The 26,395-nt window shown below is 36.2% G+C and overlaps 2 protein-coding genes across 3 annotated transcripts in view; one reads left to right on the top strand and one right to left on the bottom strand.

Moving 5' to 3' along the window:
• Positions 1–4,794: 4,794 nt before the first annotated feature.
• SMIM4 (small integral membrane protein 4) lies at positions 4,795–8,361 on the bottom strand. Of its 2 annotated transcripts, XM_015815855.1 has the most exons (4): positions 8,278–8,355; positions 8,025–8,091; positions 6,678–6,867; positions 4,795–5,416 (listed from the first exon to the last, which is right to left on the bottom strand). In XM_015815855.1, the coding sequence occupies exons 3-4, from the start codon at positions 6,826–6,828 to the stop codon at positions 5,358–5,360; spliced, it is 210 nt and encodes a 69-aa protein (XP_015671341.1). In that variant the 5' UTR covers positions 6,829–6,867; positions 8,025–8,091; positions 8,278–8,355; the 3' UTR covers positions 4,795–5,357. The 2 variants fall into 2 exon arrangements, with proteins under 2 accessions (XP_015671341.1, XP_015671340.1); XM_015815854.1 differs by lacking the exon at positions 8,025–8,091 and having other exon boundaries at positions 8,278–8,361.
• Positions 8,362–9,694: 1,333 nt separating this feature from the next.
• Positions 9,695–26,395, top strand: part of NT5DC2 (5'-nucleotidase domain containing 2) — a 29,234-nt gene continuing 12,533 nt past the window's right edge. Inside the window, exons 1-5 of the mRNA XM_015815853.1 lie at positions 9,695–10,029; positions 15,752–15,936; positions 17,534–17,608; positions 21,590–21,645; positions 23,535–23,628. Coding sequence (XP_015671339.1) covers positions 9,729–10,029; positions 15,752–15,936; positions 17,534–17,608; positions 21,590–21,645; positions 23,535–23,628 — 711 coding nt within the window. The 5' untranslated portion in view covers positions 9,695–9,728. The remainder of the gene's footprint in view (positions 10,030–15,751; positions 15,937–17,533; positions 17,609–21,589; positions 21,646–23,534; positions 23,629–26,395) is intronic.

Below are 26,395 nucleotides of genomic sequence, written 5' to 3'. Positions count from 1 at the left end.
ATTAATTGGTCATTTAATTATAAAATACTTTAATTAAATATGTAAATACTTTGACCTAGTGGGGAAAATGTATGAATATAATTTTAAAAACAAGTTTAAAAACACCAAATAAATTTTATGGAGGTTTAGAGCAAGTAACAAGCTAAAAGTTAACATTGTCAGAAAATATGTTTTTAGAAAATTAGCTTGATTTCTAAGGAAAAACTACTTGAAATGAAAAACTACTGTGGTTTTCACTGTAGAAATAGGTAGGAATTCAAATTTAATTCACTAGAATTAAAATATTCAATATACAACCCTGGTTTAATGCAGATCCCCCAGAAATAATGATGGCAGAGCTATTAAAGAGATATAATTTATACTTCTAGGATATAGCTTTTGACAAATCTAATAAAACACACAAAGAGACACAGTTATCAAATTAGGTACTAATATAAAATGTAACTTAATTGACATTACAGGAGAAATATTTTGTATCTTTAATATTCTATAATCTGTGGTACAAAGAACCTTAGTTTATATTGTTTAAAATATTTAAAAACCTCAGAGAGACATATATATGCTGCTACCCCCTACCCTATCCCCACCAAGTTTATTTTTCCCTCCTGGGGTTTTCTTAGTTGACCTTATAATTTTCAACATAGAAGCAGTTGCAATGTTGGGAGCTGCTAAAATAAATGCATGCCTGCTCTTATGGCTTGTGGCCAGTTTGTTTGACATTACCTCAGATAATGGTATTTTCAACAACAAAGTTAAAGGAAGCCAGTAGCACATCCTAGTTCTTGAGTACTTAGAACTGCCTTGGACATTTACTAATACAATCACTTTTGTTAAGAATTGATAAAATTACACCAAAGAATTTGGAATTATTTATTTTTATTTATTCTTTTTAAAAACATTTGTTAAGAACAAGATGTGACACCCTTTGGATGCTGTGTAAAGCAGAAGGATCACTGCTGAATAATTTATAGCATTACTTTCCCAGAGACCTTAGCTAAGGGGCAGCTTCACCACTCCTAATAGCCTAGGAGTAAACAATTAGAACTGTAAATGAGACCTTTTCTTTGGAAGTGCAGAGCACTCCTCTTAAACTATTAGGCTGGCCCTAATTATTTTAAATTTAATTTATTCCAATATCATCTGTACTGGGGCATTTCAGTAACGTGTAGGATTTAAGATTTGATGGTTACAATCCAGTATTGCACAATTAGCAGAGAATTATTTTTTAATTATAATTTGTTGAACAGGAGAACAAACCATGTTTTATTTGTGGCCACTTGAATTCATTATTTGTTATCTTCCACAGCCATGCACTGTATTAGAATAAAAGGACTTTGGTTATTCAAATAAAAGTATGGGAAATGGTTGGCTTGAATGGTAAAAATACATCAATTTCAGTTCGAAAGTGATTATTAGTTTATTGCCTATTCTTTATTCCTTACTTTTTTAAAAGAGCAAATTTGTATATGAATTCAAGTCAATGCTTTTAACTTTTTTCCAGCATATATGCTTTTGGACCTGGTTAATCCATGCCTCATTTTTACATCTGGTTGTATACTCCAATGAGTAAAGTGATAATTAGTCCATGTGCATGTACTATCAATTTGTCTTTTTTGAGGCTTTTTAATTTAAATAAAAATAGTTTGTAATTTGGATTAACCAGGTTTGATTGTTCCATTAAGATGTCTCACTTTTAGTTCTAGACAATTTTACTATAATTCTAACCATATTCTGTAAAGAAATCATGATGACATGCAATATGTGCATCCTGGTAGTTACATTAGATACACAGAACAAGTTTAAGATCTAGAGAAAAATAGGCACGTTTATCCTACATTCAAAAACCTTTCCAAAAAGAAACATAACCACTGAACTTTAGAAGAATACAAAATTTTAAAATTGGTACACACATAGAGAAGCTAAGTTCACATGTATGCTAAGCCATTACTTGTTTTCTCACAGTTAAGTCACAACAGCTGGCATCATACTAAGTCAAAACCAAGCTAATCACATATGATGTGTGAAACCTGTCAGTGTGATTTGTCAGCCATGATTGATGGCTTAGCATTAGGACCGGACTATGGTATTGGTTGTTCATTGAACAATATTAATACCATCACAATTTACTATAATGTCTGAACTGAGCCTATACTATATATAAAGGTACGTATCAAATTCTATATCTCTCTTATTAGACTTGTTTATTAATGGTATCAAAATAACAACATTTAAATAATCTTAATTTTATAGGCTAGGGAAAAAAGTCTTTTTCCTGGTTTTAAAGTCCAGGTTGGAAGTTGGTGTGTTTTTAAACCAACTTTAATCAGATCTGGGCTAATCAAAAAATTGAACAAAAGGATCCATTTTTTTCATGTGTACAGCCAGCATTAGAGTGGAAGTCCACAACTTGTCCCCACTGTATTTCACCACAAACAATGATTTATTGCAATTGCCCATATTTGATAAAATAACATAAGTCTTGCAATGTAGCTATGTTTATGTTATAGATTTAATTTCTGCTCAGTATTGTTAGATTTAAAATACAGCAATATTTTCCTTTGATCATAGATGATGAATTTATAAATCTAGCAGATGGCCATACAGTACATTTTTATATTTTTTTTCTTTGAAATTATGTGTAGCTTTTCTCTTTTGCTATCTATTATGTATATACATTGACCATATTTTCTTAGAAAAAATAAAGGACAAACCTGAAAAAAGGGCAAAGATGGAAGAGGTGCATAATGATAAAAATGTTTATGTTTAAAACTTTGTTTTACAAACGTAGTGTTTCTAGCGAGCAATCTGATCTTACTTCTAGTACATTCATTCTCAACTATTTTCTCCAAGATTACAGTTCAAAGGATTTTTTAACTAGCCTTTCTGATCAGACAAGTTCCACCTGAGAAATGTATAGCTTTTTACAATAAATACATTTTATTTATTTATAAGCCAGTCATCTAATTTAACTGATTCAGCTAAGATGAAGAAAAAAAACAAGCAAATTCTCATGTCAATGTAATAACTATTTCAAATTTTCTGTCCAGGTTTGTCAGGTTTTTCCAAAGTTGCAGATCTCTATTTCATAATTACAGTCGCTGTCCTTGTGAATTTTTAACCCTTGGAAATGAAGTCTATTATTACTATTGCGCCTATTTGCATTAGATGGGCATTGTGTGATGGCATCTCAGTGTTTTTTTTCTTTTTAAAGAAACAGATTGGCTTTTGCACTCTCATCTTTTATCAAGAGAATCCTTAACGTTTCTTCACTTCAGCCATCCAAGCAATGCCAGCTTATCTGGGGTTTTTGGTGTTTCTCCCAACAATTTTAATTCCAAATTTGATTTATTTTAATCCAACATTTCTCCTGACATTCTGAACACAAACTAAATACAATCTGGAGGCATAGTAAAGAGCCTTGGCACATTCCTTTCCATTATTTGAACTATTCTTCCATATTTCATTCCAATTGTTGCATCCAGGTCATCATGCAAATTCTTCAGTGGCAAATCAGATGGCCTGGTACACCAGTCTTTTCAAGAGCTCTTCACAATTTCTTATGGCCTGTCTTTGGATATTTTTCTATTATCCATTTGTTGCTAGCATTGTGACGTCAGCTTTCTATTTTCTAAGTTCAGCTTGTATATATCAGCAGTCCATATATCACACATTGAAGCCTGGATTGCAGAATTTTGGGCATTTTCTTTCTAGTATGTAAAATTATTGAGAGATCTAAAAGGCCAGACTGAAGGCATATCATGCTAGAAAAAAATGAAGTTGCATAGAGCTGACTCCAACTTGATAGTAGTTAATAAAATCATTTTATATTAAGTGCAGTTGGCAATCTGAGCATTTGTTTAGGTAGTGTCTTTTGGTATTGCAATATAAAAAGCTAGTTTCTTGTCACCTGGTTATTATTTTCCCCATCTGCAAGAACCCCTCTAATTGCATCAACTTAAATGTTTTTAACCAGTCCTCCTGCAACTCTCTTAACTCCTGCAGTTTTCTTATTTCCTAGGGCCAAATTCACTTCTCAGAATGTTTGGCTATATTTCACATATCAAATCCTCATTCATTCTGTCTAATCACAGAACATAGAAACCTGCCATACAATGTAAGACTACTGATTAATCTGATTATATAAATGGAAAAGCAGATCTTTAAAGTTTCTGCTATCTGAAAGTGCAACTGATACAATTTGCAAGCTATAATTTTTACTAATAAAAACAAGAATGTTATAAGAAAAGCAGCAAGGAAAATTTATCCTGAATTACAGAAGGACACTGCTGATTCCTTTGTGTATATTTTTCTCCAGAGTGTGGAAAGCTCCTCTAACTACAGTGTATTATAAACTCTGTTCTATTTTACTATGTCAAGTTCATTTTATTCATACATACTAAGTTCACAAATGGTAAGTCATGATTTGCTTAGCCATAGTTTAGGTAATAGCACGTTAAGCCAAAATCAAATCTCATGGCTTTGAGAAATACATAAATTCCATTAAGACCCACATTATCTAATGTATTCACAAATATCTTCTGTGCGACAACTCCACACATGTATCTTCCATAAACAATCCGACTTTGTCAATTGAAGCATGAATCTATATTGTATACATATTCTCATAATGGTCACTGTGTGTGTGTGTGAGATAGAGAGAATTGTCGTTATAACTTGCTCCCCTAAACCAATGACTTGGATTATGAGAGAACTACTGCAAACATTGGGATTAAATGTTCCTCTTTTTGCCTTTTCTTTTTGCATTTCCTCAGGTCAGCCCAGTAACACGGTAAAATAATTCCTTTTACTTTAATAAGACAATACATAAACGTGATTGTGTACATTTACAAAAAATGATAAACCAATATGTCACGGAACAACAAATTTCTAAAACACAGAGCAACATTTTCTAAAATGCAACAGGTAACCAGTCTTATTATGTGAGTAAGTCTGAGTTACAATCATGCTGGCCACATGACCACAGAAATTTCTTCGAACAATGCTGGCTTCTTTGGCTAAGAAACGGAGATGAGTCCCTCCCCCTAGAGTTGGAAACAGCTAGACTGAGTACCTCAATTACAGCAGCAGAGTATACCACTGGAAGTCCTGAAGAACCAGGATAGGGACAGATACACTTGGAGATCATTTATGTGATCTTAATTAAGTCAATACCAACTTGATGGCACTTGAGTTCACCAAAATACATAATTGTTACTTAAAACAAGGCAAGACTAACAAAAAATACATTTTACTGAACAAAATGAAGTCAGTATTCAGTCTTATTTTAAGCAAACTTTGAAACTTAGATTTATTTATTAATTTAGAATCCATTATGTACAGATAATTCAGTGTTGAATTCACTTTTCTTCCAACTTCTGGTAATATTGCTCAGTCTGTTTTCTACGGTAAACGTCATCTGCAAAACATTTGTGATCATTTCTATCAACTTTTTGAAAATAGTTTTTTTTTATTTAACATTATATAATTAACTTGCAGTATTCAAGCTTAAAACGTTGGGTAATTCATGCAAGATCAAAAGTATAATAAGGAAATTATCAAGGGGAACCTTATTCAATCATGAATTCCACAGTGTGGTGGAACATTTTCATTCTGACATACTTTTTAACTAATACCCACTTCTCTTATTTAAGTAAAGTGTGATAGATTAATCTCAAACTTAAACATTTTGAAATTAGGCCAAGGACTAATTTTATCCATTTCTAAAAAATGCAGGATTTTAGAAATTTGTTTTCTGTTTTGTAGAATAGTCAGATTATGCTCAGTCTGAAGCTAATACCTCAGTCTAGTATTTTAGTAGTTTTTCATCTGTCTCCAAAATACAATTGGAAGATTACCTGAATATTTTATCAACCCTTAAGCTAAAAGTAAAACCATGTTTCCCCAGTGTGGTGATTTGTAGTTTTCTCAGGAGCAGTATGCCTGCCAATAGGTTTTAAGATGACACTGAATCTTTACTTTGCAATTTTAAGATAATTCCATTCTACTAATTTTATTAGAGCACTTGAAGCCTTTGATGCCAAGCAGAAATAGAATAACAAGAGTTGGAAGGGACCTTGGAAGTCATCTAGTCAAACTCCCTCCTGCTCAGACAGGAAACTCCATACCACTTCGGACAAGTGTTGTCCACTCTTGTCTTAAAAACCTCCAGTGTTTGAGCACCCACAACTTCTGGAGGCCAGCTGTTCCACTGATTGTTTTAACTGTCAGGAAATTTCTCCTTAGTTCTAGGTTGCTTCTCTCCTTGATTAGTTTCCACCCATTGCTTCTTGTCCTGCCTTCAGGTACTTTGGAGAATAGCTTGACTCCCTCTTCTTTGTGGCAATCCCTGAGATATTGGAACACTGCCTTCATGTCACCCCTAGTCCTTCTTTTCATTAAACTAGACATACCCAATTCCAGCAAAAAATTCCATTCTTTATATGTTTTAGCCTCCAGTCCCCCAATCATCTTTGTAGCTCTTCTCTATACATCAAATGATTACCATTAAAAGGTTGCCTTAAGCTCTTTTTTTAATAAAAGCTGAATATCAAACAGAAATTTGAATATGTCAATATAATTATTTGGAAAGATGTGGAAATTAATATAGCATAATTAAATCATGCATGTTTAAATATATCGAAAAGAATTTTTTTAAACAAAAGTTTAATGATACTTACAAAAGGTCTGATTGCCAACTGAAACATTAATCATAAACCATTCCATAGCACCACCAAGAACAAAGTAGAAAGGAAGAAATCTGTATATACCAAACCGCTTCTTTCCAGGTACTTTATTCATTAGTTGAGTTATTTTACTATTGACAGACATTTTAAGAAGAATTTAAGACTCGTTGTAAGAAGGGTGATTCTGAAACACATCAAACAAAATTAATATTTTATGTATAAGGCTGTCCAAAATATGGTTAACCAAATATATAAAAGTATGGAAAGGAATAAAATTCAGTTTTATCTTTGCATATTTCACATCTGATTATACCTGGGCTCATAAAGACACAAAACTAAAAAAATGCAGCATTATTCTAATATTACTATTACTAGTAATATTTAATTTATTGTAAGTTAATCCCAAAACACTAAAGCACAGCAATAGCGCTGATGCTTATATATTGCTTCATGGAGCTTTATAACATTCTCTAGTCTAAGTGGTTTACATCGGCAACGTTTCTGAATTCTATCATTTTCACCTCAGCTGCTAAAATCCTTCCTGGGCATTCTTGGGGAATTGAGAATATGGGGTCTTTTGGTGCTCTGAGCTTGGTTGTTTTCTTGCAGGTGTTTCATTATCCAATTTAGCAACATCATCAGTGCTATCAGTATGTGATGCATACAATCTTCCATTTTATAGCAACATCCTTATAAAATACAATATGAAGACTCTGACTTAAGATCATCCTATTTTGTTCAATGCCACCTAATGAGGATCAACAACCTGCTAGAACCTAGAACTCTTTTGTATGTTTGTTTTTGGCAACTACTGATTTCAGCATACCATACACAATTTGAAATGCAAAGAACTCTAACATCAACGAATCTTGCAAACATTTTAAATACCCATTTTGTATTTAGAAGTCCATCTCTAGATAAACCATGATTCCAGAACCAAGTATCTATTAATAACATTGACACTGCACTTATACATGTTCTGCTTACCTAGTCCTGACAAAACAAAGTTTATAATATTTCTTTCCAACATTCGACTGATGGAAAATAAGAGACCATTCCCGGGGTTTACATTAATCATTCACTATCTTTCAGATCCAGTTGTGAATAAGTTGTTGTGATGCCATTCAGTCACCAATACCAAGAAAACACCCAAGGCTAGCTAATGTCTAGTTTTACGTAAAAGTTCTCCATCAGAAAACGCATTTCCAGAGTCTGAAAACCTTGCAAATTTGGTCTAGTGGTTAAGGTACCAGGCTAGAAAGCAAGAGACCGTGAGTTCAAGTCCCCCCTTAGCTATAGCTGGTGACCTTGGGCCAGTCACTCACTCTCAGTCCAACTCACCTCACAGGGTTGTTGTTAGGAGGAAAATACGGTGGAAAAAGGAAGGTGTATTGCATATGTTTGCCGCCTTGAGTTATTTGTAAAAATAATAAAGGGGATATAAAGAAACAAATTCTGATTATTATAACCAAGGACCCGTGCTCATACAAGGCAATGCTGCTTTCCACTCCCACCACTCTCGGTGGGAGACAGTCAATCAAAAAGGCCGGTCTGGTCTCTAGCGGAGAACAACACTCACAACCAGCCCACTCACCTTTAGAACTGAGTAAGGAAGAGGGCGCGCAGGACATGAGAGCAACCGGAAGAGCGACCGCCCTCCCACCTGACTGCTACACATCACGTCTTCCGAAAGAGACTATAGTGATTGGCTACGTGCTGTGCGTAGGGGGCGTGGCCTGCCCGTCTTTGAACAGAAAGAACGGAATGAGCGGAGGTTTTCTCTGCGGTGTTGCTGCTACGCCAGCTGCGATTCTCAAACGCCAGTTGCGATTCTCAAACGCTAATGGCGTTCCTAAAGCCCCAGAGCTGCTGCTCAGTTCAGTTGCAAAACCGGCGAAGCGAAGCGGTTAGGAGCGTCTGACCGCCCCCTGTCGGACCCGAAGTGAAGTAATCCAGTATCTTATTGTCTCCCAACATTTTGTAAAACACTGGGCAACTCATTCTATGCAAGATCAACTCAGCGAAGTAAATGTCGCTTTCTTTTTAATCATAAGATGCTCCAACACTGGAAGTTTTTAAGAAGAGACTGGACAGCCATTTGTCCGAAATGGTGTAGGGTTCCTGCCTGAGCAGGGGGTTGGACTCGATGACCTCCAAGGTCCCTTCCAACTTTATTATTATTATTATTATTATTATTATTATTATTATTATTATTATTATTATTATTAATTATTATTATTATTATTATTATTATTATTATTATTATTATTATTATTATTATTATTATTATTATTATTATTATTATTATTATATCACAGGAGCAGGCAGCCTGAATTGGAACACATTTTATCCATTGAAAAATAAGAGAATAGGGCTTTCTGTACGTGTTCCTTTTATTCCTCCACTGGCCATTTTCACTGAGCATTCTTTGTAAGCGAAAGCATGTCCTTTTTTCCAAAAAGATTTGTCTCGAGAACTTACTTTTATACGACTTATTCAAATAGCCTCATTCGCGGTTCAAAGGAATCAGAATTACAGTGTCCGAAAGGAAAACATGCCCGCCCTAAAACATTTTAAATAGCCTCGAGCCAGGAGGACCAAAAGGATCTTGGGAGCTGTAGTTCTTGTCTGTCCCAACAATCCGAAACAACTCACAGGAGCTGGGGCGGGGGAGAGGACACAGAAAATGTTTAACAAACTACAAATCCCAAGTGATCCCGAAGCGGCGGCAGCGGCACTTGTGCTGGAAGACCCGCCTCCTCCTTGGCAAGTCTTGGACTGGAGCGCTGCCGCAGATCCGCACTGACTGGTTGCTCTTAGGCGGGTCGGATGGCTGGAAGAGACGGTTGTTGTCCAGTCTGGCGGACGATGCAGCTGAAGAGGTGCGTTCGAGATCTGAGATGATGGTCTTATGAACTCTTCTCAAGGAAGAGGCTCTCGTCCCGGGAGGCCATGGCTGCGGCTGGACTCAAGGCTGCGAGCAGCGGCATATGGAAGAGCGGCGGCGGCGGCGGCGGCGGTGCCGTCGGCATCCTTCAACAACTGATGATCCCTGTTTCCAGCCACGGCAGCTGCTGCTATTATACAGGCTCCGACGCTGGATCGGGGCGGGTGGGATGCAGGCACCAGTGGACCCATCAGCCGCAGTCCGAGGAGCATGGTCTCCCGCCGCCGGCCTCCTCTTCGATCGGCGGCAAAGCGAAGAGAACCGCCGACGCCGGTCCTGCTGGGGCAGCGACAATGACAGCTGCTTCCTTGGGCAGCCACCAGCCCAGCTCCATCGAAGGGATCGATACGAAGTCCTATCTCTGGGCCAGATACCACGAAATGAAAAAGCTGGTTTATGGTAAGGAGGGACGGAGTGGGAAGTGGGGGGCTTGGCTGTCCGTGTCTGAGGCATTTCGTTGAAGACCACTAATTCTGATGAATTAAAATGCCTCAGTGTACGTACATTTGAGAGCTGTTCAAACCCTCGTCTCGTTTGATTCCAAAAAGTAGGGTGAGTGTGAATAGAATAGAATAGAATAGAATAGAATAGAATAGAATAGAATAGAATAGAATTCTTTATTGGCCAAGTGTGCGATTGGACACAGAAGGTATTTATCCCCGGTGCATATTTACATCTGGTACTATTATATAATTGGGTGGTTGCATCATTCTATGGTGATCTTAAAGTGGTTTACATGATAAGGTTAGTATTCCTAGTGAGGAAACACCCACACTACAGACTGTTACTTGTGCATTGCTGTTAATAGTATCATCTGCTGCCAAACTAACTTATGCTAACTTATTCTCTTCTATTGCCGACATGCTAATTGTGAGAGTAACTAAGAATGCCAAGTTATAAAAGATGCTGCAAATTGGATTCTTCATATTTTCTCCAAAAACTTATTTGTGTTTACTAAATGACATACATGGGTACCATGATGATTAAACTAGATGACTTTAAAATGGAAAACATTTTAATCAATTCTTCCAATGTAATGTACACATTGCTTATCAGCTTACTAAAATTAGTAAGGTTGCGATCCCTTACATGTTTTGTTTCTGTGTTTTGTTAAAATTTAACTTTCTAAGCTCCTTGAACTTGTGTGTGTGTGTGTGTGTGTCTGTTTTAAAATCTCTGTTGTACATACTTTGTGAATTCTAGGTTGAAGGTTTGAAGTTGGTTCTTCAGTTGCTTGAATATTTCAGTTAAGCTGAGTAAGGAATATGCCAACATCATTTGTTGGAAGCATTTAACACATTTTTAACCATCTTAATTGGCTCCACAATTAGTTTCTGGATATAGTTCAAACTAATGTACTGGCATTGTACTTTCAAGGTGAAAATGGTTTGAACTTGCTAACTTGCAAAGCTTTCTCTCAGAAGAACTACTTGTGTGTTCATATCTCTAGAAAAGGCTATGTTTCAAGCTCCCTTTCAAACTAAAGCAGGTTATCGTAAGTTCTTGGTTGCAGTGTTATCCTTGTGAAACACTTTCATTCCTCTATTGCAGGGGTAGTCAACCTTGGCTCTTTTATGACTCGTGGACTTCAATTCCCAGAATTCCTGAGCCAGCTTAGCTGGCTCAGGAATTCTGGGAGTTGAAGTCCACGAGTCATAAAAGAGCCAAGGTTGACTACCCCTGCTCTATTGGCTGATTAGCATCTTTCCAAGTCTGAACAAGAGAAATGTTGCTGCTGTATCAGAAGGATCACTATCTTAACAATCTCAAAAGGCTACTTAGTTTTTTAAAAAATGGTCAAGAATTGTTTAAAAACTATAACAGATGTTGGATGAACTGCTGCTATTTTTCTCTCTAATGATACCAGGTCATTTTTTAAATAAAAAAAATACATTGCAATTCTAATATTTTTCAAACATTTGTCAGAATTCACTTGAAGGATTGTACGGTGAAGCCATAATGTGAAATGGAATTTAGTAGGTGACTTGAATATTTTTGTAAGTTTGTTCCTGAAATGTAAACAAGATAACTTATTGGCAAGATTTTAAGTGGACAGTAGAAACAAATCTTGGCAAGATGTCAGCATGGAGGAAAATATTTCCAATAAAAGACATGTGATAATATGTTTTTCTTACATAATTTGGTAGAATAAAAACAATTAGTTGCTGATATTTTAACAAAACATCTATACCACTACTAGCAAAGAGAACCGAGAGAAAAGAAATTACTTCATTGATACCCTTGCTGGTTGGATGCAAGGAAGAAGGGAGAAAATTATTTTATTCTGTTTGTTCTCCCCCTGCTCCCCAGTAGTAACAGTAGGAAGTTATTATGCAATGTCTATTCCAGATCTGCTATGTCCTTCCTCTCCTGATACATATTTGCTATAAAATACTTGCAATTTAACTGAAACATAATATATAGCAGTATGTTGGAAGATTTCATTACCAATACAGTATTTCCATTTGTGCTCTATTGATAGAAATGTTTTCTGAAGATGAGTAATTCTACTTCGTGGAATTTGTTTTTCATGAAACCACTTTATTGGACCACTTCAACTCTGAAACAGAATCATTTTTTTCAAAGTATATCTTCCTAGTAAAGCCTTTTTGAGTATTCTGGGAAGCATTGTATTAATTGAAAAATGTACCATGCCATGAAGCATATTTTGTTTCACTCATCAAAGTAGTTTGAAGCTAATTGCTTTCGCAGTATTTTTTTTCCCTGCCCTTGAAAAACCAAGTTGTTCAATAATAATGGGCTTTTGAGATTATATAATAATTGTAGACAAAAACTAATAATGTTCCTTGGTGCAATGAAATTTGCTATATAAATACCATCTTCACAGTTCTGACCTGTTAGCTAAGAAATGCAATACTTCTCATCCTCCCATTAGATATGTACTTGTAATAGAAAATTACCATCAGACTAGAAACTAAGAGGCTGAGTTCTAATTTTGTCTTAGGCAGGAAATCAGCATGACTTTGGGCCAGTCAAGACTGACTTGGCACAAAAAAACATCTATTTGAGAGCTGGTGTCATATACAGTAATGGTTAAGGTACCAGGCAAAAAACGGTTACCTTAGGCATGAAGCCAGCTGAGTGACCTTGGGTCCTTTCAGCTCTAGGAAGGAGGCAATGGAAAACCACTTCTAAAAAGTCATGCCAACAAAACTGCAGGGATTAGTACTAGCAGACACCAGGAGTCAACACTGGAGAGGGAAGGAGATTTTTTTTTCTTTTAAAGTGAACTAATAACCCAGTCGCAAAACTCTTGATCTTCACAATGCAGAAGTGTAAATATAACAGTTACATAATTCCAGAGAAACCCTGTAACAAGGAAAATGCTGTCCATTTATTATAAAGCAATTCTAGAATCCTATATATCAGTATTCAAGTGGCATAAGTGAAGAATTCAGTTTACATGATATTCCTATTCTCTCAGACAGGAAAGACTAGGCTGTGTCTACATTATAACACGCATACCCTTGTTTAGCTTTACAGGGTTAATCACTATATGTGTAAAAACCTACAAGCTAACAATACAAATAAAGGATCTAATTTAAGTAAACAATTTATATGGCTGCCCATCTCAAAACAGTGACTAGTAATTAGAATATATATATATATATATATATATATAGGGAGTTCAGACAGATCAGTCTGATTGTGAACACCTTGACATTTTCAACTGCATACTGCAGTTTTACTCTTTTTACAGTATCTCTTGCCTTGCCGCCCCCAACTAGGGGCATAGAGCAGGCTCAAGTCGCAACTGCGAAATATTTTTTATATCCAAATTTCTTGTCAGAAAAAAAAAAGAAAAAAAAAAAAAGAAATTTGGATATATATATATATATATGTTTTCTGAGGTTTTCGCGGGTGTTTGTATGTAGGTCTTTAGTTATTCGGGTTTTCTCCCGCGTAGAATTAAAAGTACCTTGGCGACGTTTCGACGAAGTCACATTCGTCATCTTCAGGCTGGTGTCTTCAGCTTCGTGCTTCTAAGAGTGGTGTCGAAACGTCGCCAAGGTACTTTTAATTCTACGCGGGAGAAAACCCGAATAACTAAACACCTATATATATATATCTTCTGATTTCTTCTTCCCATATATATATACCAAGCTGGCAGGAATAGCCAACACTCCAGAAAACAGGCTTAAGATACAGAAGGATCTTGACAGACTTGAACACTGGGCGCTATCTAACAAAATGAAATTCAATGGTGAAAAAAGTAAGGTTCTATATTTAGGCAAGAAAAACCAAATGCACAGGTATAATATAGGAGGTACCTTGCTCAATAGTAGTAACTATGAAGGGGATCTTGGAGTCCTAGTGGGCAATCACTTAAATATGAGCCAGCAGTGAGTCAAAAAAGCCAACACAGTGCTAGGCTGCATTAACAGAGGGATAGAATCAAGATCACGTGAAGTGTTAATACCACTTTACAATGCCTTGGTAAGGCCACACTTGGAATACTGCATCCAGCTTTGGTCACCATGATGTAAAAAAGATGTTAAGACTCTAGAAAGAGTACAGAGAAGAGCAACAAAGATGATTAGGGGACTGGAGGCTAAAAGATACAAGGAACGGTTGCTGGAATTGGGTATGTCTAGTTTAATGAAGAGAAGGACGAGGGGGGACATGATAACAGTGTTCCAATATCTCAGAGGCTGCCACAAAGAAGAGGGAGACAAGCTATTCTCCAAAGCACCTGAAGGCAGGACAAGAAGCAATGGTTGGAAACTAACCAAAGAGAGAAGCAACCTAGAACTAAGGAAAAACTTCCTGACAGTTAGAACAATTAATCAGTGGAATAACTTGCCTCCAGAAGCAGTGAATGCTCCAACACTGGAAGTCTTTAAGAAGAGATTGGACAGCCATTTGTCTGAAATGGTATAGGGTTTCCTGCCTGAGCAGGGGGTTGGACTAGATGACCTCCAAGGTCCCTTCCAACTTTATTATTATTATTGTTGTTGTTGTTATATAGCTAGAGGGACACAATTTCACTCATTGAACATGCAGTTAGTGATCATAACACCATAAGGCTGGAAGGGACTTTAGCAATCTTCTAATCCAGGGGTCTTCAAACTTGGCCCTTTTACGACTTTTGGACTTCACAAGTCGTAAAAGGGCCAAGTTTGAAGACCCCTGTTCTAATCCAAACCCCTGCTCAAGGCAAGAATCTTATATCATCCCAGTCAAGTTATTGTCCAGTCTATTTTTTGTAAAATCTCCAGTGATGCTACACCCACAACCTATATTTATAAAGAGTATTTCAAGCATCAAATGTACCTAGTCGTGATTTTTCTCCCCTTGCTGAATCTGCTTTCATAAATTTGGAATAAACAAACATTGTGAAAGAGCAGATACAACTGGCTGAATCAGAACAGGTTGAGGCATATAGGCAAATATTTGGTGAGATTTTGTTTCCTATTGGACAGCTAATCCCTATATATTTATAAGAATTATCGACTGAAAAATTCAAAATGCTGTTATTCTTTGCTACTTATATCTCTAATCTGTGAGGAGATCCAACTAGAATAGAAGAACTTCAGTAAATAGAATATAAAGAAATACAATTATTCCTCCCTCACCCCCCCCCCATGTAATAATAATAACTGTAAATCCTGTTCCATTCCTAGATGAAATTAAGTACAATGCCTTGATGGTGATTATGCCCCCCCCCCTCAAAATGTTCCCTCAAATGTTCTGAAGGATCCCTAGTTCCTCTGGAATACTTCTGAGGAGGCACAGAAGGAAGGAGGAAAGTCTGGTGAAAGCAGCAGCAACCTCCACCTCTGAGTAAAATTCTGCTCCTGCCAGTGAGAAGCCAAGGATCCTTAGCTGATCCTTTTCGGTTTACAGCAAAAGTCTTTCCTTGTTTTGGTTAGTCTTTTTGGTAATGAAAATTAGAATGCTTGAATTGGTTGAAATATTTATTTTTGGGGCCATCTGTTTTGAAAGAAAATGTCAGTAGTCTTCAATACCCAGTTATAAGGGGAAAAAAGGAATATTTCACCTCACCCTACCTTCACCCCCTATTTTTTTTTACACAGTATTCCTGTTATGCATAATGTTGGATCAAAATAGTGCCTGTATTTTTATTGTCTTGCTCCAGATCTGCTTCCACCAGGAGTTTGCAATCTTCTTAACCCTGCAGCTATCTATGCAAATAATGAGATTAGCTTGGGAGACGTTGAGATCTATGGTTTTGATTACGATTATACATTGGCACAATATTCAAACTTACTACATTCAATGATATTCAACACTGCCAGAGATATCCTAATCGAACAGTATAAGGTAAGTTTGCAATTTTCATCATCTCTTCTTGTGTGATGCTTGATCTATAATAGATTGGGACAGTATGGCGTGGAAATGATTTTAAGATAAGTACTTTTTTCTTCCTCTGCATTTCATGACTTCTTTGTGTTTCTAGATTCTGACTTTCATAGTTACCTTCCACAGCCTATTGAGAGCTAGTATTGATGAAAAAGGCTTAAAGCAGCAAACCTTTCTCTAATTTTTTGTTCCCCTGTTAATGGAATTAGATCCGCTTTTCCCCCCCGTGCCTTGCTGAGCCCCTACATGACTTTTTAAATTATTTATTTTATTTATCTCTCCTTTTCTTTTTTATCGCAATCATTTTTATTGAAGTTTAAAATGATAAAGGTAAAGTAATATAAACTAAAGAAAATATAAACAAGAAAAAAATAAACAAAAGGGAAAAGCGGGGATGGGAAAAGGGGAAAATATATAAAAAAGAAAAGAAACCAAAAATATAGAAAGAAATAATTTTCCCCTTCATCAAGTATAAACATAGAAACATAGCTTGACATCTCTAACTTTTCAGCCAAAACTATCTTCATCCCATATCACAGCTATTATCTACTGGCAAATAATAACATCTCATCTTTCAATTTTAATCAGCAAAAGTTCGTTAAGTGATACCAGAAATAAATAAACAAACACACACACATATATGGTGTGTGTGTATACACACAAGTAATTCATAATTCTTTCCTTTACACAATACCTTGTCAGTTTCTCTAAAACTCTTCTTCCCACGGTCTTACATCTATAAACTGAGGTGAAAAAGCTCATCATTCAAACTTAATCAAGAAAAATTCTATTAAGTGCTATTAGAAAATTGAAAATATTAATATTTAATCCCTTCAAATGATATCTCACAATTAATTTGTTATTTTTTTTCCATTTCCTATTGAGCAAATCCAGCATCCTTATGAAGGGCTCTGATTGCAGCTTGGGGAAAGTGGTTTCTGCCGATACCCAGAGTTCTAAAACCTGACAGAAACTGTTACTTTATGGCCTAATCATGGGAAAGGTCTGTAAGGAGCGCTCTGGGCAATCCCAAGTCCTCTCTTTCTCTGGAAAGGAATTCAGAGAACCGGTTCCTTCACCAGCTCCACAATCAGCTTTCTACCACAATCATTGGCTCTGCTAAAAACAAAGCTGTCTTAATCTGATATTACTCCCCAGGAGTAGTTTTTATGCCATTTCAATCAGTTGCAATTATGAATGGCTTAAACACCCTATTTTCATAAATAAGATTATGATGTGACAAAGAATATAACATATGCACGTTCATGTCAAAGATAAATAAAATCACCCCTCAGAGGAAACAGCTCACATTTCTATTCTTAGGGCATGTTAAAAAAAAAGACCAGATTTCTACATCTCCTCTTTACTTTTCCTCACTTCACCCTCTGCAGTTGTCCAATGAGTTTTATTGCTGATTATATTCCTGTTGTAAAACTATATTCTATGTATCCATTGCCATACAGTTTGCTAGTTGTCTAGATTTCTACCAGTTCTACCATATAGCATGTGTGCCAGTTAGGAAGAATATACTCATTCTTTCTAATGAAATGTTTTGTAGTACCCAGAGGGACTTAGGAAATATGAATACATTCCTGGTTTTGCCATAAGAGGACTTCATTATGATGTGCACAAGGTGAGTTATACAGTAAATATGTTTTCAATTGGTCTTTCACATATTTAGTACATCATTCGGTTCAGTGTGGAAATTGGAAACGTTGAAGTATCTAGTTAGTTTGTTAAGTTACAGCTATACTTGGAGAAATGAATTAATAATGGTGTATGTATTCATGTGGGTTTACACATTACACATATACACAGGAAAACAATCATCCTTGAATTACAACAGCAATTTAGGATCAAAACTTCCATCACTAAGCATTGTGAAGCACAACATCATGTGACTTCTGGTGAAGACTTCTGGTGAACTAGACATCTTCAAACGAGCAGAGCTGGCAGTGCGGTCAGGTTGGCAGCCACATAGCATTTTCTGGCCAGCCAAATCTCTTCAAATAAAGCAGAGATCATGAGGTTGCCACTTGTTCTCAGATAGCTGTTTCTAATGCATAAACTACAGAAATTGAGATTTATGTGGCCAGCTTCTAAGTGGAATGGTTGGGAATCAAGGGATTCCACTAAGCTCATAAGCACAATGTAGCCTATAGGTTATGTTAAACCTCATGTCCTGATCACATTTAGAAATTGCTTCTTAACTGCTTTTCAGCTATTAAGAACATTCTAATCAACAAATCTGATAAGATGTACCAGGTGAGTTCACTTTAATTCTTAGTGAAAGAAGCTCTAAAGAGAAGTTTAAGGACATAAATATATATCTAACATTTATATAAAAGTATGTGTATGTGTATGTGTGTGTATAAATGACAAAAGAGTGATTAGAACGTAGATTTTGAAAAGTTAGAAACAGAATAGGAATTCAGAAAGATCTGAAAATGAGATTTTGAAATTGAGCAGTGAGATTTTTGTGTGTACAGAGGTAGAAAAACAGTGGATTGTGAAATTAATGGAACTGGCAGAGATGGCAAAACTGACTATCCTGATGAAAGATACAAGTTTGTCTGACTTTGTTTCTACTTGGAGAGCATTTTTATACATTTTGCTTAAGAAAAAGAAATTTTGATTTTACCACTGATCTGTTATGATTATAGAAATATTGTGTACATTTAGTGTTTACTATTAAATATGTATATATCTTTATTATATATTTATGTAAATATATATTTATAGTGTTATATACTTTTTATATTATGTTAAAATCACTCACAATAAAAAGTCATTCCTTTTTTGTTTTTCTCCATATTTTTTCTTGTCACTTTTAAACTTTTTTCCACTTTCGATCCCCTACCCTCTAATTTTTCCTTTTCTATTACTTTGTATTGTATCTTTTTCTTAAGCTTGATAAGGTTTTCTGAAATTGATCATAGGAATCCTTCCATGGAAAAATGCTGTTGTTTTGAATTCTGGGAAAAAAATGATAAGGTGGGAATTTGAATACTGAACACTAGAGGGAGTCAGAAGCAACTAAAGATTACAATTAATAAAACAAAAGAAAAAATTGATTTCTTAATACAGAATGAAGCAAAATACTTTAACACAGGACATATTCAAAGATATTTGTGAGTGATAGATCCAGAAAATAATCTTAAAACTTAAATAATTAACGATATATAGTTTTTGAAAGAAGTGTGGAAGAGAAACAAGTTTTGCTGGATTAAAGATCAACTTTGTAAAATAAAAGGAATGGAATATAAAGTGGGTTTAGCTGATCAAGGTTAAAATGGATATGTTGTTTCTGGCAATCCTTGATGGGCTTTTGCTGATCAGGAATGAATGAGGTTATAAACTCTGTTCATAGATATGAGATGAAATATGGGATTAAGAGATTTTTTTGTTATATTTTTAAGAGAAGGTGACAAATTTTAAAAATTGTTTATACTTGAGATGACAGGGGAAGTTACTTCTTTATATGTTTTCCTTTTATTTGCTATGGTTTTTCCCCCCTATCTATATCTTTTCTCTTTTTCTACATGTTCTATTTTTCTTTTTGCTTTTTTTTATTAAGTTGTATTTATTTTTATTACCTACAATGTTTAATAACATTATTTTTAAAAAAGTGAAACACAACATCACATGATTGCATTACTTGGCAATGGCAGTCCTAGTTACTGTTGTAATCCCAGGACCACATGGATCATTGAAACACACGTGACTGCAACATAAGAAAAGGCAGGAGGCCAGGCAAGCAGGCCCTTGAGTGAGAACTATAGGCAGGTGGTCCTAGGGAACACAGAAAGAAGGCCAGATCCTGAGGGTGGACACTAAGCACAAGTGAGTGCGTGGAGGGGAGGAAACCATGGTGAGAGAAATTTGCAACTTCTTGCAAGCTTCCCCATCGACTTTGTTTGTGAGAATCCAGCAGGGAACATTGGAAATCACAAACATGTGACCACAGCTTTCTGCAACATTATAATTGTGTGTCTGGCACCAAGAGCTGAAAGCCCAATTATGTGACTGCATGGTCCCTGCAATGGCCATAACTTTGCAGATTGGTCGTAAGTTTCCTTTGTTCAGTGCCAGCATAACTGAACAAGTGATTGTAATCCTTGGGCTACCTATAAAGGTCTTTTTTCTCTGTAGTTACATAGTATGACAATCTAAAAAAACCAGATAGTGCTATGCAATAAAATCTGGTGGAATAGTCTTGCTTATGGCTTAACATTTTCTAAATTTTGCAGCTACATTTAGTATGTGTTGTTTTTTTCAAAAAGAAAGAGGAGCTTGATACTAATAAGGCCCAAAGTGGCTTGAAGAACATGGGAAGGGTGTTAGGAAAGCCTTTTTTCAGCATTTTGCAGGCACAATTGCAACGAACTCTGTAAACAATATTAGGGTACTTTGTCATCTTATTTTTTCCCTTTGCCAGCATTTTTTTTTGTCTCCAGTCGGGAATAATTACAGCAGGGGGACCCTATCACTCTTCAATCTTTGCTGGCTATACAGCATTAAAAAAATTTTTTTTACTGGAAATTAGAAGCAGGATAGGAAAATTTAAGCACTGCAACTGATCTGGGAAGAAGACATTGTCACAACAGTTGATGGTAAATGAATAAAATGTTCTCATCTGGCAACTGTTCGGATATAAGTAGAGATAAGATAGTAGGAGTTACAAAAAGTAACATCAGAGCATTTCCATTTAAAAAATGGACCTCTCCCTCTTAGATATTTAAAGTAGAAGATATCAGTATAACGCCTGCTAGAATCCCAGTTTGTCTTACTGCAGAAATAAAACTGATCCCTGAAATTATACAAGATTGCACATTGATGAGCTAGAACAGAAGTCTTGAACCTGTGGACCGCGGCCCACTACCAGACCACGGCCTATTGACCACTGGGCCATGTGAGTGGCTGGTTGCTATGCATGTATGTGCGGGCACGCACAGCCCCACTTGTGTGAGCATCATCATGACCATTGCCATAAGCACCATGGGCATTCATGGACCCACTTGTGCGAGTGCCAGGTGTTCACAGCCCAACTCACGCAAGCATTGCCATGAATGTCGCGGGTGTTTGTGGACTCACTCATATCAGTGTTGGCATGTGCATCACAGGCTTTTGCAGCCGCCCGTGCACCAGCGTCACTGCGAGCGTTTGCAGCTCCACACGCGCGAATGCTCATAGCCCCATTCATGTGAGCAATAGGTGTTCATGCATGGGCATGCATTTACCCCCCCACACACACACACACACACAAAACTGTCCCTTCTTTCCCTCCTGCCACCAACCCCGAAAGGTTGGGGAACTCTGCGCTAAAAAGTTACCTATCTCTGCAAAAATAGTAAGAGTGTGGTGCTTCTATCTTTGCAAAACTCCTTCTGTCCCTTTCTTTCTTCAGTGGAAGTAGAAATATGGTATGACTCTCTGCGCAGACATAAACAAAAAAAAGGAGGGGGTTCATCATCATATACATCATATTTGTATCTGCCAATGAAGCATTAAATGCATTGCCTCGTGAAGAATAGTTTTGTTTTTCTTGTAACATTAAATTCTTCAAGCTAAAAGTACGAAATATTTACACAACAAATGTCTACCTTTCTTTTAGAGTCTTCTGATGAAGATTGATGCTTTCCACTATGTTCAACTGGGCACTGCCTATCAGTGAGTTTAGCAAAATTATATGCATTTTCTGGAGCATAGAAACAGTTGTTCTTTATGCAACATTTAACATAGGAATCAGAAGCAAATATGGGTCATGAGTGATGGCACAGGATTGTTTACTTGCTACAGAGAAATGTCTTGAGTTGCTGAAGTCTGAGTGTGCTGGCAAGTATTTCTGAAATCAGCTGCAGAGGAAACCGGTGCCAAATTAAAGGATCAATAACTAAAATTTTGGGCATATCAGAACCAATTTAGCTATAAATATCTTAATTTTTAATACTTTAAATATTGATTATATAAATAAAAACTCTTTTGAGATCCACCATGATTTTTAAAAGTGGGAAAAGAAAAAAGTTCAAGAAACACTGATCTAGACAAACTTTGAACAAAGGAGAAATAAAAAATCATGATTTAAGGAAGCAGTATTTGCTAATGCAGCTGCATTTCAGTAATACTCTTCTGCTTCTTCAACTAAATGTTGCCCTATTAATTGGTTTTTCTGCTTTGGTTAAAAATTAACTCAGTGGGGAAAAATTAAATTCCCTTTTGTCCTACAATCTTATCATATGAGGTTATTTGTATATTTTGAAGACATTTTCTCTATAGGCAACTTTTGTTATAATCATGGAATATTTAAATTTATGGCTCTCTACATTGGCTGTTTCCTTTTCTTCAGAAACTTGAGTTCAATTAACAATGATAATGTTAGAAAGTCACTTGGGTCAACGGAACAATAATGAATTTTAAGCAAAAAAATTGCCACCAGTTTTCATTAATATCTTGATAAGTGCCAAATTATGTCAATTCATTTGCACAACGTCTCTTCAAATTCAGTGCCAATAAAGATAAATTCTTCTCTGAATCAGCATCTTGAGATTCGTTCAATCAATCAAAATAGAGCTGAAAGGGACCTTGGAGGTCTTCTAGTTCTTGAGGAAGTCTTCTCCCCAAGCAGGAGATCCTATACCATTTCAGATAGGTAGCTGTCCAGTCCTTCCTTAAAAACCTCCAGTGATGAAGCATCTACACCTTCTGAAAGCAAGCTGTTCCACTGTCCTCACTGTTAGGAAGTTACTCCTTAATTCCAGGTTGCTTCTCTCCTTGATTAGTTTCCATCTATTGTTTCTTTTCTGTCTTCTGGTACTTTGGAAAACAAGTTGACCCCCCTCTACTTTGTGGCAGTCCCTCAAATATTGGAATACTGATATCATGTCACTCCTACTCCTTCTTTTCTCAAGACTGGCCATATCCAGTTCCTACAACCATTCTTCATATGTTTTTTGTCTCCAGGCCCTTAATCATCTTAGTTGCTCTTCTTTGCACTTTTTCCAAAGTCTCAATATCTTTTTTGTAATGTGGTGACCAAAACTGGATGCAGTATTCCAGGTGTAGTTTTACTAAGGCTTTATAAAGAGGTACTAATATTTCACGTGATTTTGATTCTATGCCTCTGTTTATACAACCAAGTATTGTATTAGCTTTTTTGGCTGCCGCCGCACACTACTGCCTCATGTTTAAGCGTCCACTAGGATTCCACGGTCCTTCTCACAGTTACTGTTTTTGAGCCAGGTTTCGCCTAATCTGTACTTGTACCTTTGGTTTTTCCTGCCTTGGTATAAAACCTTGCTTTTCTCTACATTAAATTTCATGTTGTTGATTAGGGTCCATTGTTCAAATCTTAAGATCTATTTGGATCCTAAGCTTGTCCTCTGGGGTGTTGGCATGAACATGCCTATTTTCTTGGCAATGCCTTCTTTTGAGATGCTTTTGAGTAGGATAATACAACTCTCTTAAAAAGCAACCTCCCTAAAGATTTTAGGATAATATGAGTATAGGTGTCAACTAACATTTAGTATTTTCCTGACTGAATTATTGTAACTTGTTTTTAGGGGGTTAAACCCAGTGCCTGATGAAGAAGTTATTGAAATGTATGGTGGAACACAGCATATCCCATTATACCAGATGAGTGATTTTTATGGCAAGGTAAAGTATATTCACTTTACTGAAAATGTATTAGATTTAAAAGAATTAAATGCTGAAAGTTTAATCAGATCATCTTACCAGACTAAAACTTCAATAAGAAAAATGTTAATGATATCTTCCTAGTATTGAGAAAAACAGTAACAAAAGTGCTAGTTGCAAACACATTTAACTAATATTTAAAAAACAAAATCCACCAGACCTGTTGAGTAAACAATAGTTATTAGTTCCCTACATTTTGTACAAAGGCAAATCAATAATGTATTGTTTACAGTAAGTATTTTCTACTTTGTAACACAAACTTTAGTAAAGTTTTCTTTTTTTCTTAAATAGTCCAGACTCACAAAAGATCATTGTTGCTTCGCTGTAAATGTGAAAAATCTGACCTAAAAGACCATATCTTTGTCTTTTGTTTATTCCTTTTGAAAGTGATCATGATCATACAATTGCCACAAAAAATGTTCTGCTGCCATTGTAGCTTTCAAGCATTCAGTCTAGGATTAAGTCTTTGTACTGTTTCTCCCTCTGAAGATTTATAAACAGGATTATATATTATGCACAGCTTCGACGACATAATTTTTCTCCAATTTCTTTATTTAGGTTCATTAGTATCATTAGTAGTGGCCCAACTCAATAATGGGAATAAAGTAGTAGTAACAGTTTTATTTATCTGCCTGGTTCTATTGAGGGTTGAAAAAGTAGTTGGGAAGACAACAAACTATGTAGAATTTATTGTCAATGGCAAAGTAACATGGTTATCTCCTCTATATGGAATATGATCTCTTTTTTTCCTTTTCACATAATACCAGTTTTAATGTAATATAATATAGGAAGTTTTTTTATTTTTACAATGAATACATCCAAAATAATTTCACTGGCTCATTGTTTTTTGTTTTTAGTTCAGATGTGTAAAGTTGGACTAATGAGTTACTGTTTAATTTCTTGCTGTTTAATAGAATAACATATACTCCTGTTGTCCTTGGACTATCTTTAGGCAGAAGTGATTTCCAAGTTCAGGTCTATGAACCTGAACTTGGAAATCACCCAGTATCATCAGAATTTCTCCGTATTTTAACTGGATCCACCCTTTATAAATAGCATTCTGACTTGCCATGTTTTGGGTTGCACTGTGTATGTGATATTCTGTATATACAAAGAATGCCCATAGTTTAAAGAGCCACTTTTATTGTTTAATTCAAGATAAGAGGTGCTTCCGAACAGAGAGCTTATGATATTATTAAATATATTGTACAACTTCCTTCTCCCCCCCCCTTCCTCCTTCTTGAAAAAGAAAAGAAGGCTGATAAAATATAGGTAATTCTTAACTTATAACCACAACTGAACCCAAAATTTCAGCTGCTAAGCAAGACAGTTGTTAAGTGAACTTTGCTCCATTTTATGACCTTTCTTGCCACAGCTATTAAGTGAATCGCTGCAGTTAAGTTAGTAACACAGTTCTTAGGTGAATCTGGCACCCCCATTGACTTTGTGAGAAGGTCGCAAACATGATTACATATCCCCAGGAGACTGCAACAGTCATAAATATATGCCAATTCCTAAGTGTCCAAATTTAGATCACATGACTAGGGGATGCTGCCATGGTCATAAGTGTGAAAAAAACTCATAAGTCACTTTTTTTCAGTGGTGTTGCAGTGTCAAACAGTCACTTGATGAATGGTTGTGTATTGAGCACTATCTATAATAGAAAAAATATGGAAGTGTCCAAATGCAAGACAATAATCTGGAAGAGGCAAGATGATTAAAAGCTTTGTCAAAAAGTATTTTTAATGTTTGCTTGATCAAATATTTTATCATTACAGTATGTTAAATTGTGTGCTGGAAAATAAATATGAATTGTTGGATGGTATGGTGCCTTACGTGGATGTACCTTGTGAAAAAAAATAATAGCTGGGATGTAACCTTTTATTGCTTTATTTTGCACTAAGCTGTATGCAACACACAGATTGTCTACATACTCCAAAATTCTTATCTCCCTGTTTTCCTTTGGCCAGCCCCTTGGATAAGTTCATGGATTTGCAGACAGTCATAATATTTGAAAAGAAAAAGCCAAGCCAGGCTTTGATAGCTATCAGCCAAATGGGTATACTGCTGCCAATGTAACTGACATTTAGCTTTCAGCAAAAGTGGGAAAACATGGATTTTATTTATTTATTAAATTTAAATATGCTGCCATCTCACTGTCAAGCAATTCTGGGAGGCTTACAATATCATAAAAACAATAGTTAGAAACATTAAAACATTTAATCATGCACAAAGCTCAGGAACAAAGACCCAAACAACACATAGTTTTAGCAGTTTTAAATACACTCTGGAGACTCATCAATGAACATGCTCAGAGTGCACACTTCAAAATCCAGCAAACCAGTCCAGATGACTGGTGATTGTCAGAGTGTGCGTATACCTCCACCCAAAGTTCAACTAACTAAGCAAATCAACTCTGTATTAGTAATTTGTGCATTTATACCAGCGGTTCTCAACCTATGGGTCGCGACTCCATTTGGGGTCGATCGACTGTTTCACGGGGGTTGCCAAGCAAGGCTGTCCGCCATTTTTTTCCCCTTTTCCGGCTGGTGCCTTACCTCCCTTGGGCTGGGCCAGCTGGTGGCCAGCCTGCTCCGTCTCTGTCGCTTACCAGCTACGCCTCAGCCGGCGCAGGGGGCGGAACCACACATGCGCTGCGCTCCCGGGCAGGGAAAGTCCTCGACTTACGACCGGTTGGGTAGTCCTCGACTTACGACCGGTTTAGTCC

The sequence above is a fragment of the Protobothrops mucrosquamatus genome, unplaced genomic scaffold (genome assembly GCF_001527695.2).
Source record: "Protobothrops mucrosquamatus isolate PMUCROS unplaced genomic scaffold, P.Mucros_1.0 scaffold380, whole genome shotgun sequence".
NCBI lineage: Eukaryota > Metazoa > Chordata > Lepidosauria > Squamata > Viperidae > Protobothrops > Protobothrops mucrosquamatus.
The sequence above is the reverse complement of the archived record's forward strand: the minus strand, read 5'-3'. Positions and strand labels throughout refer to the sequence as shown.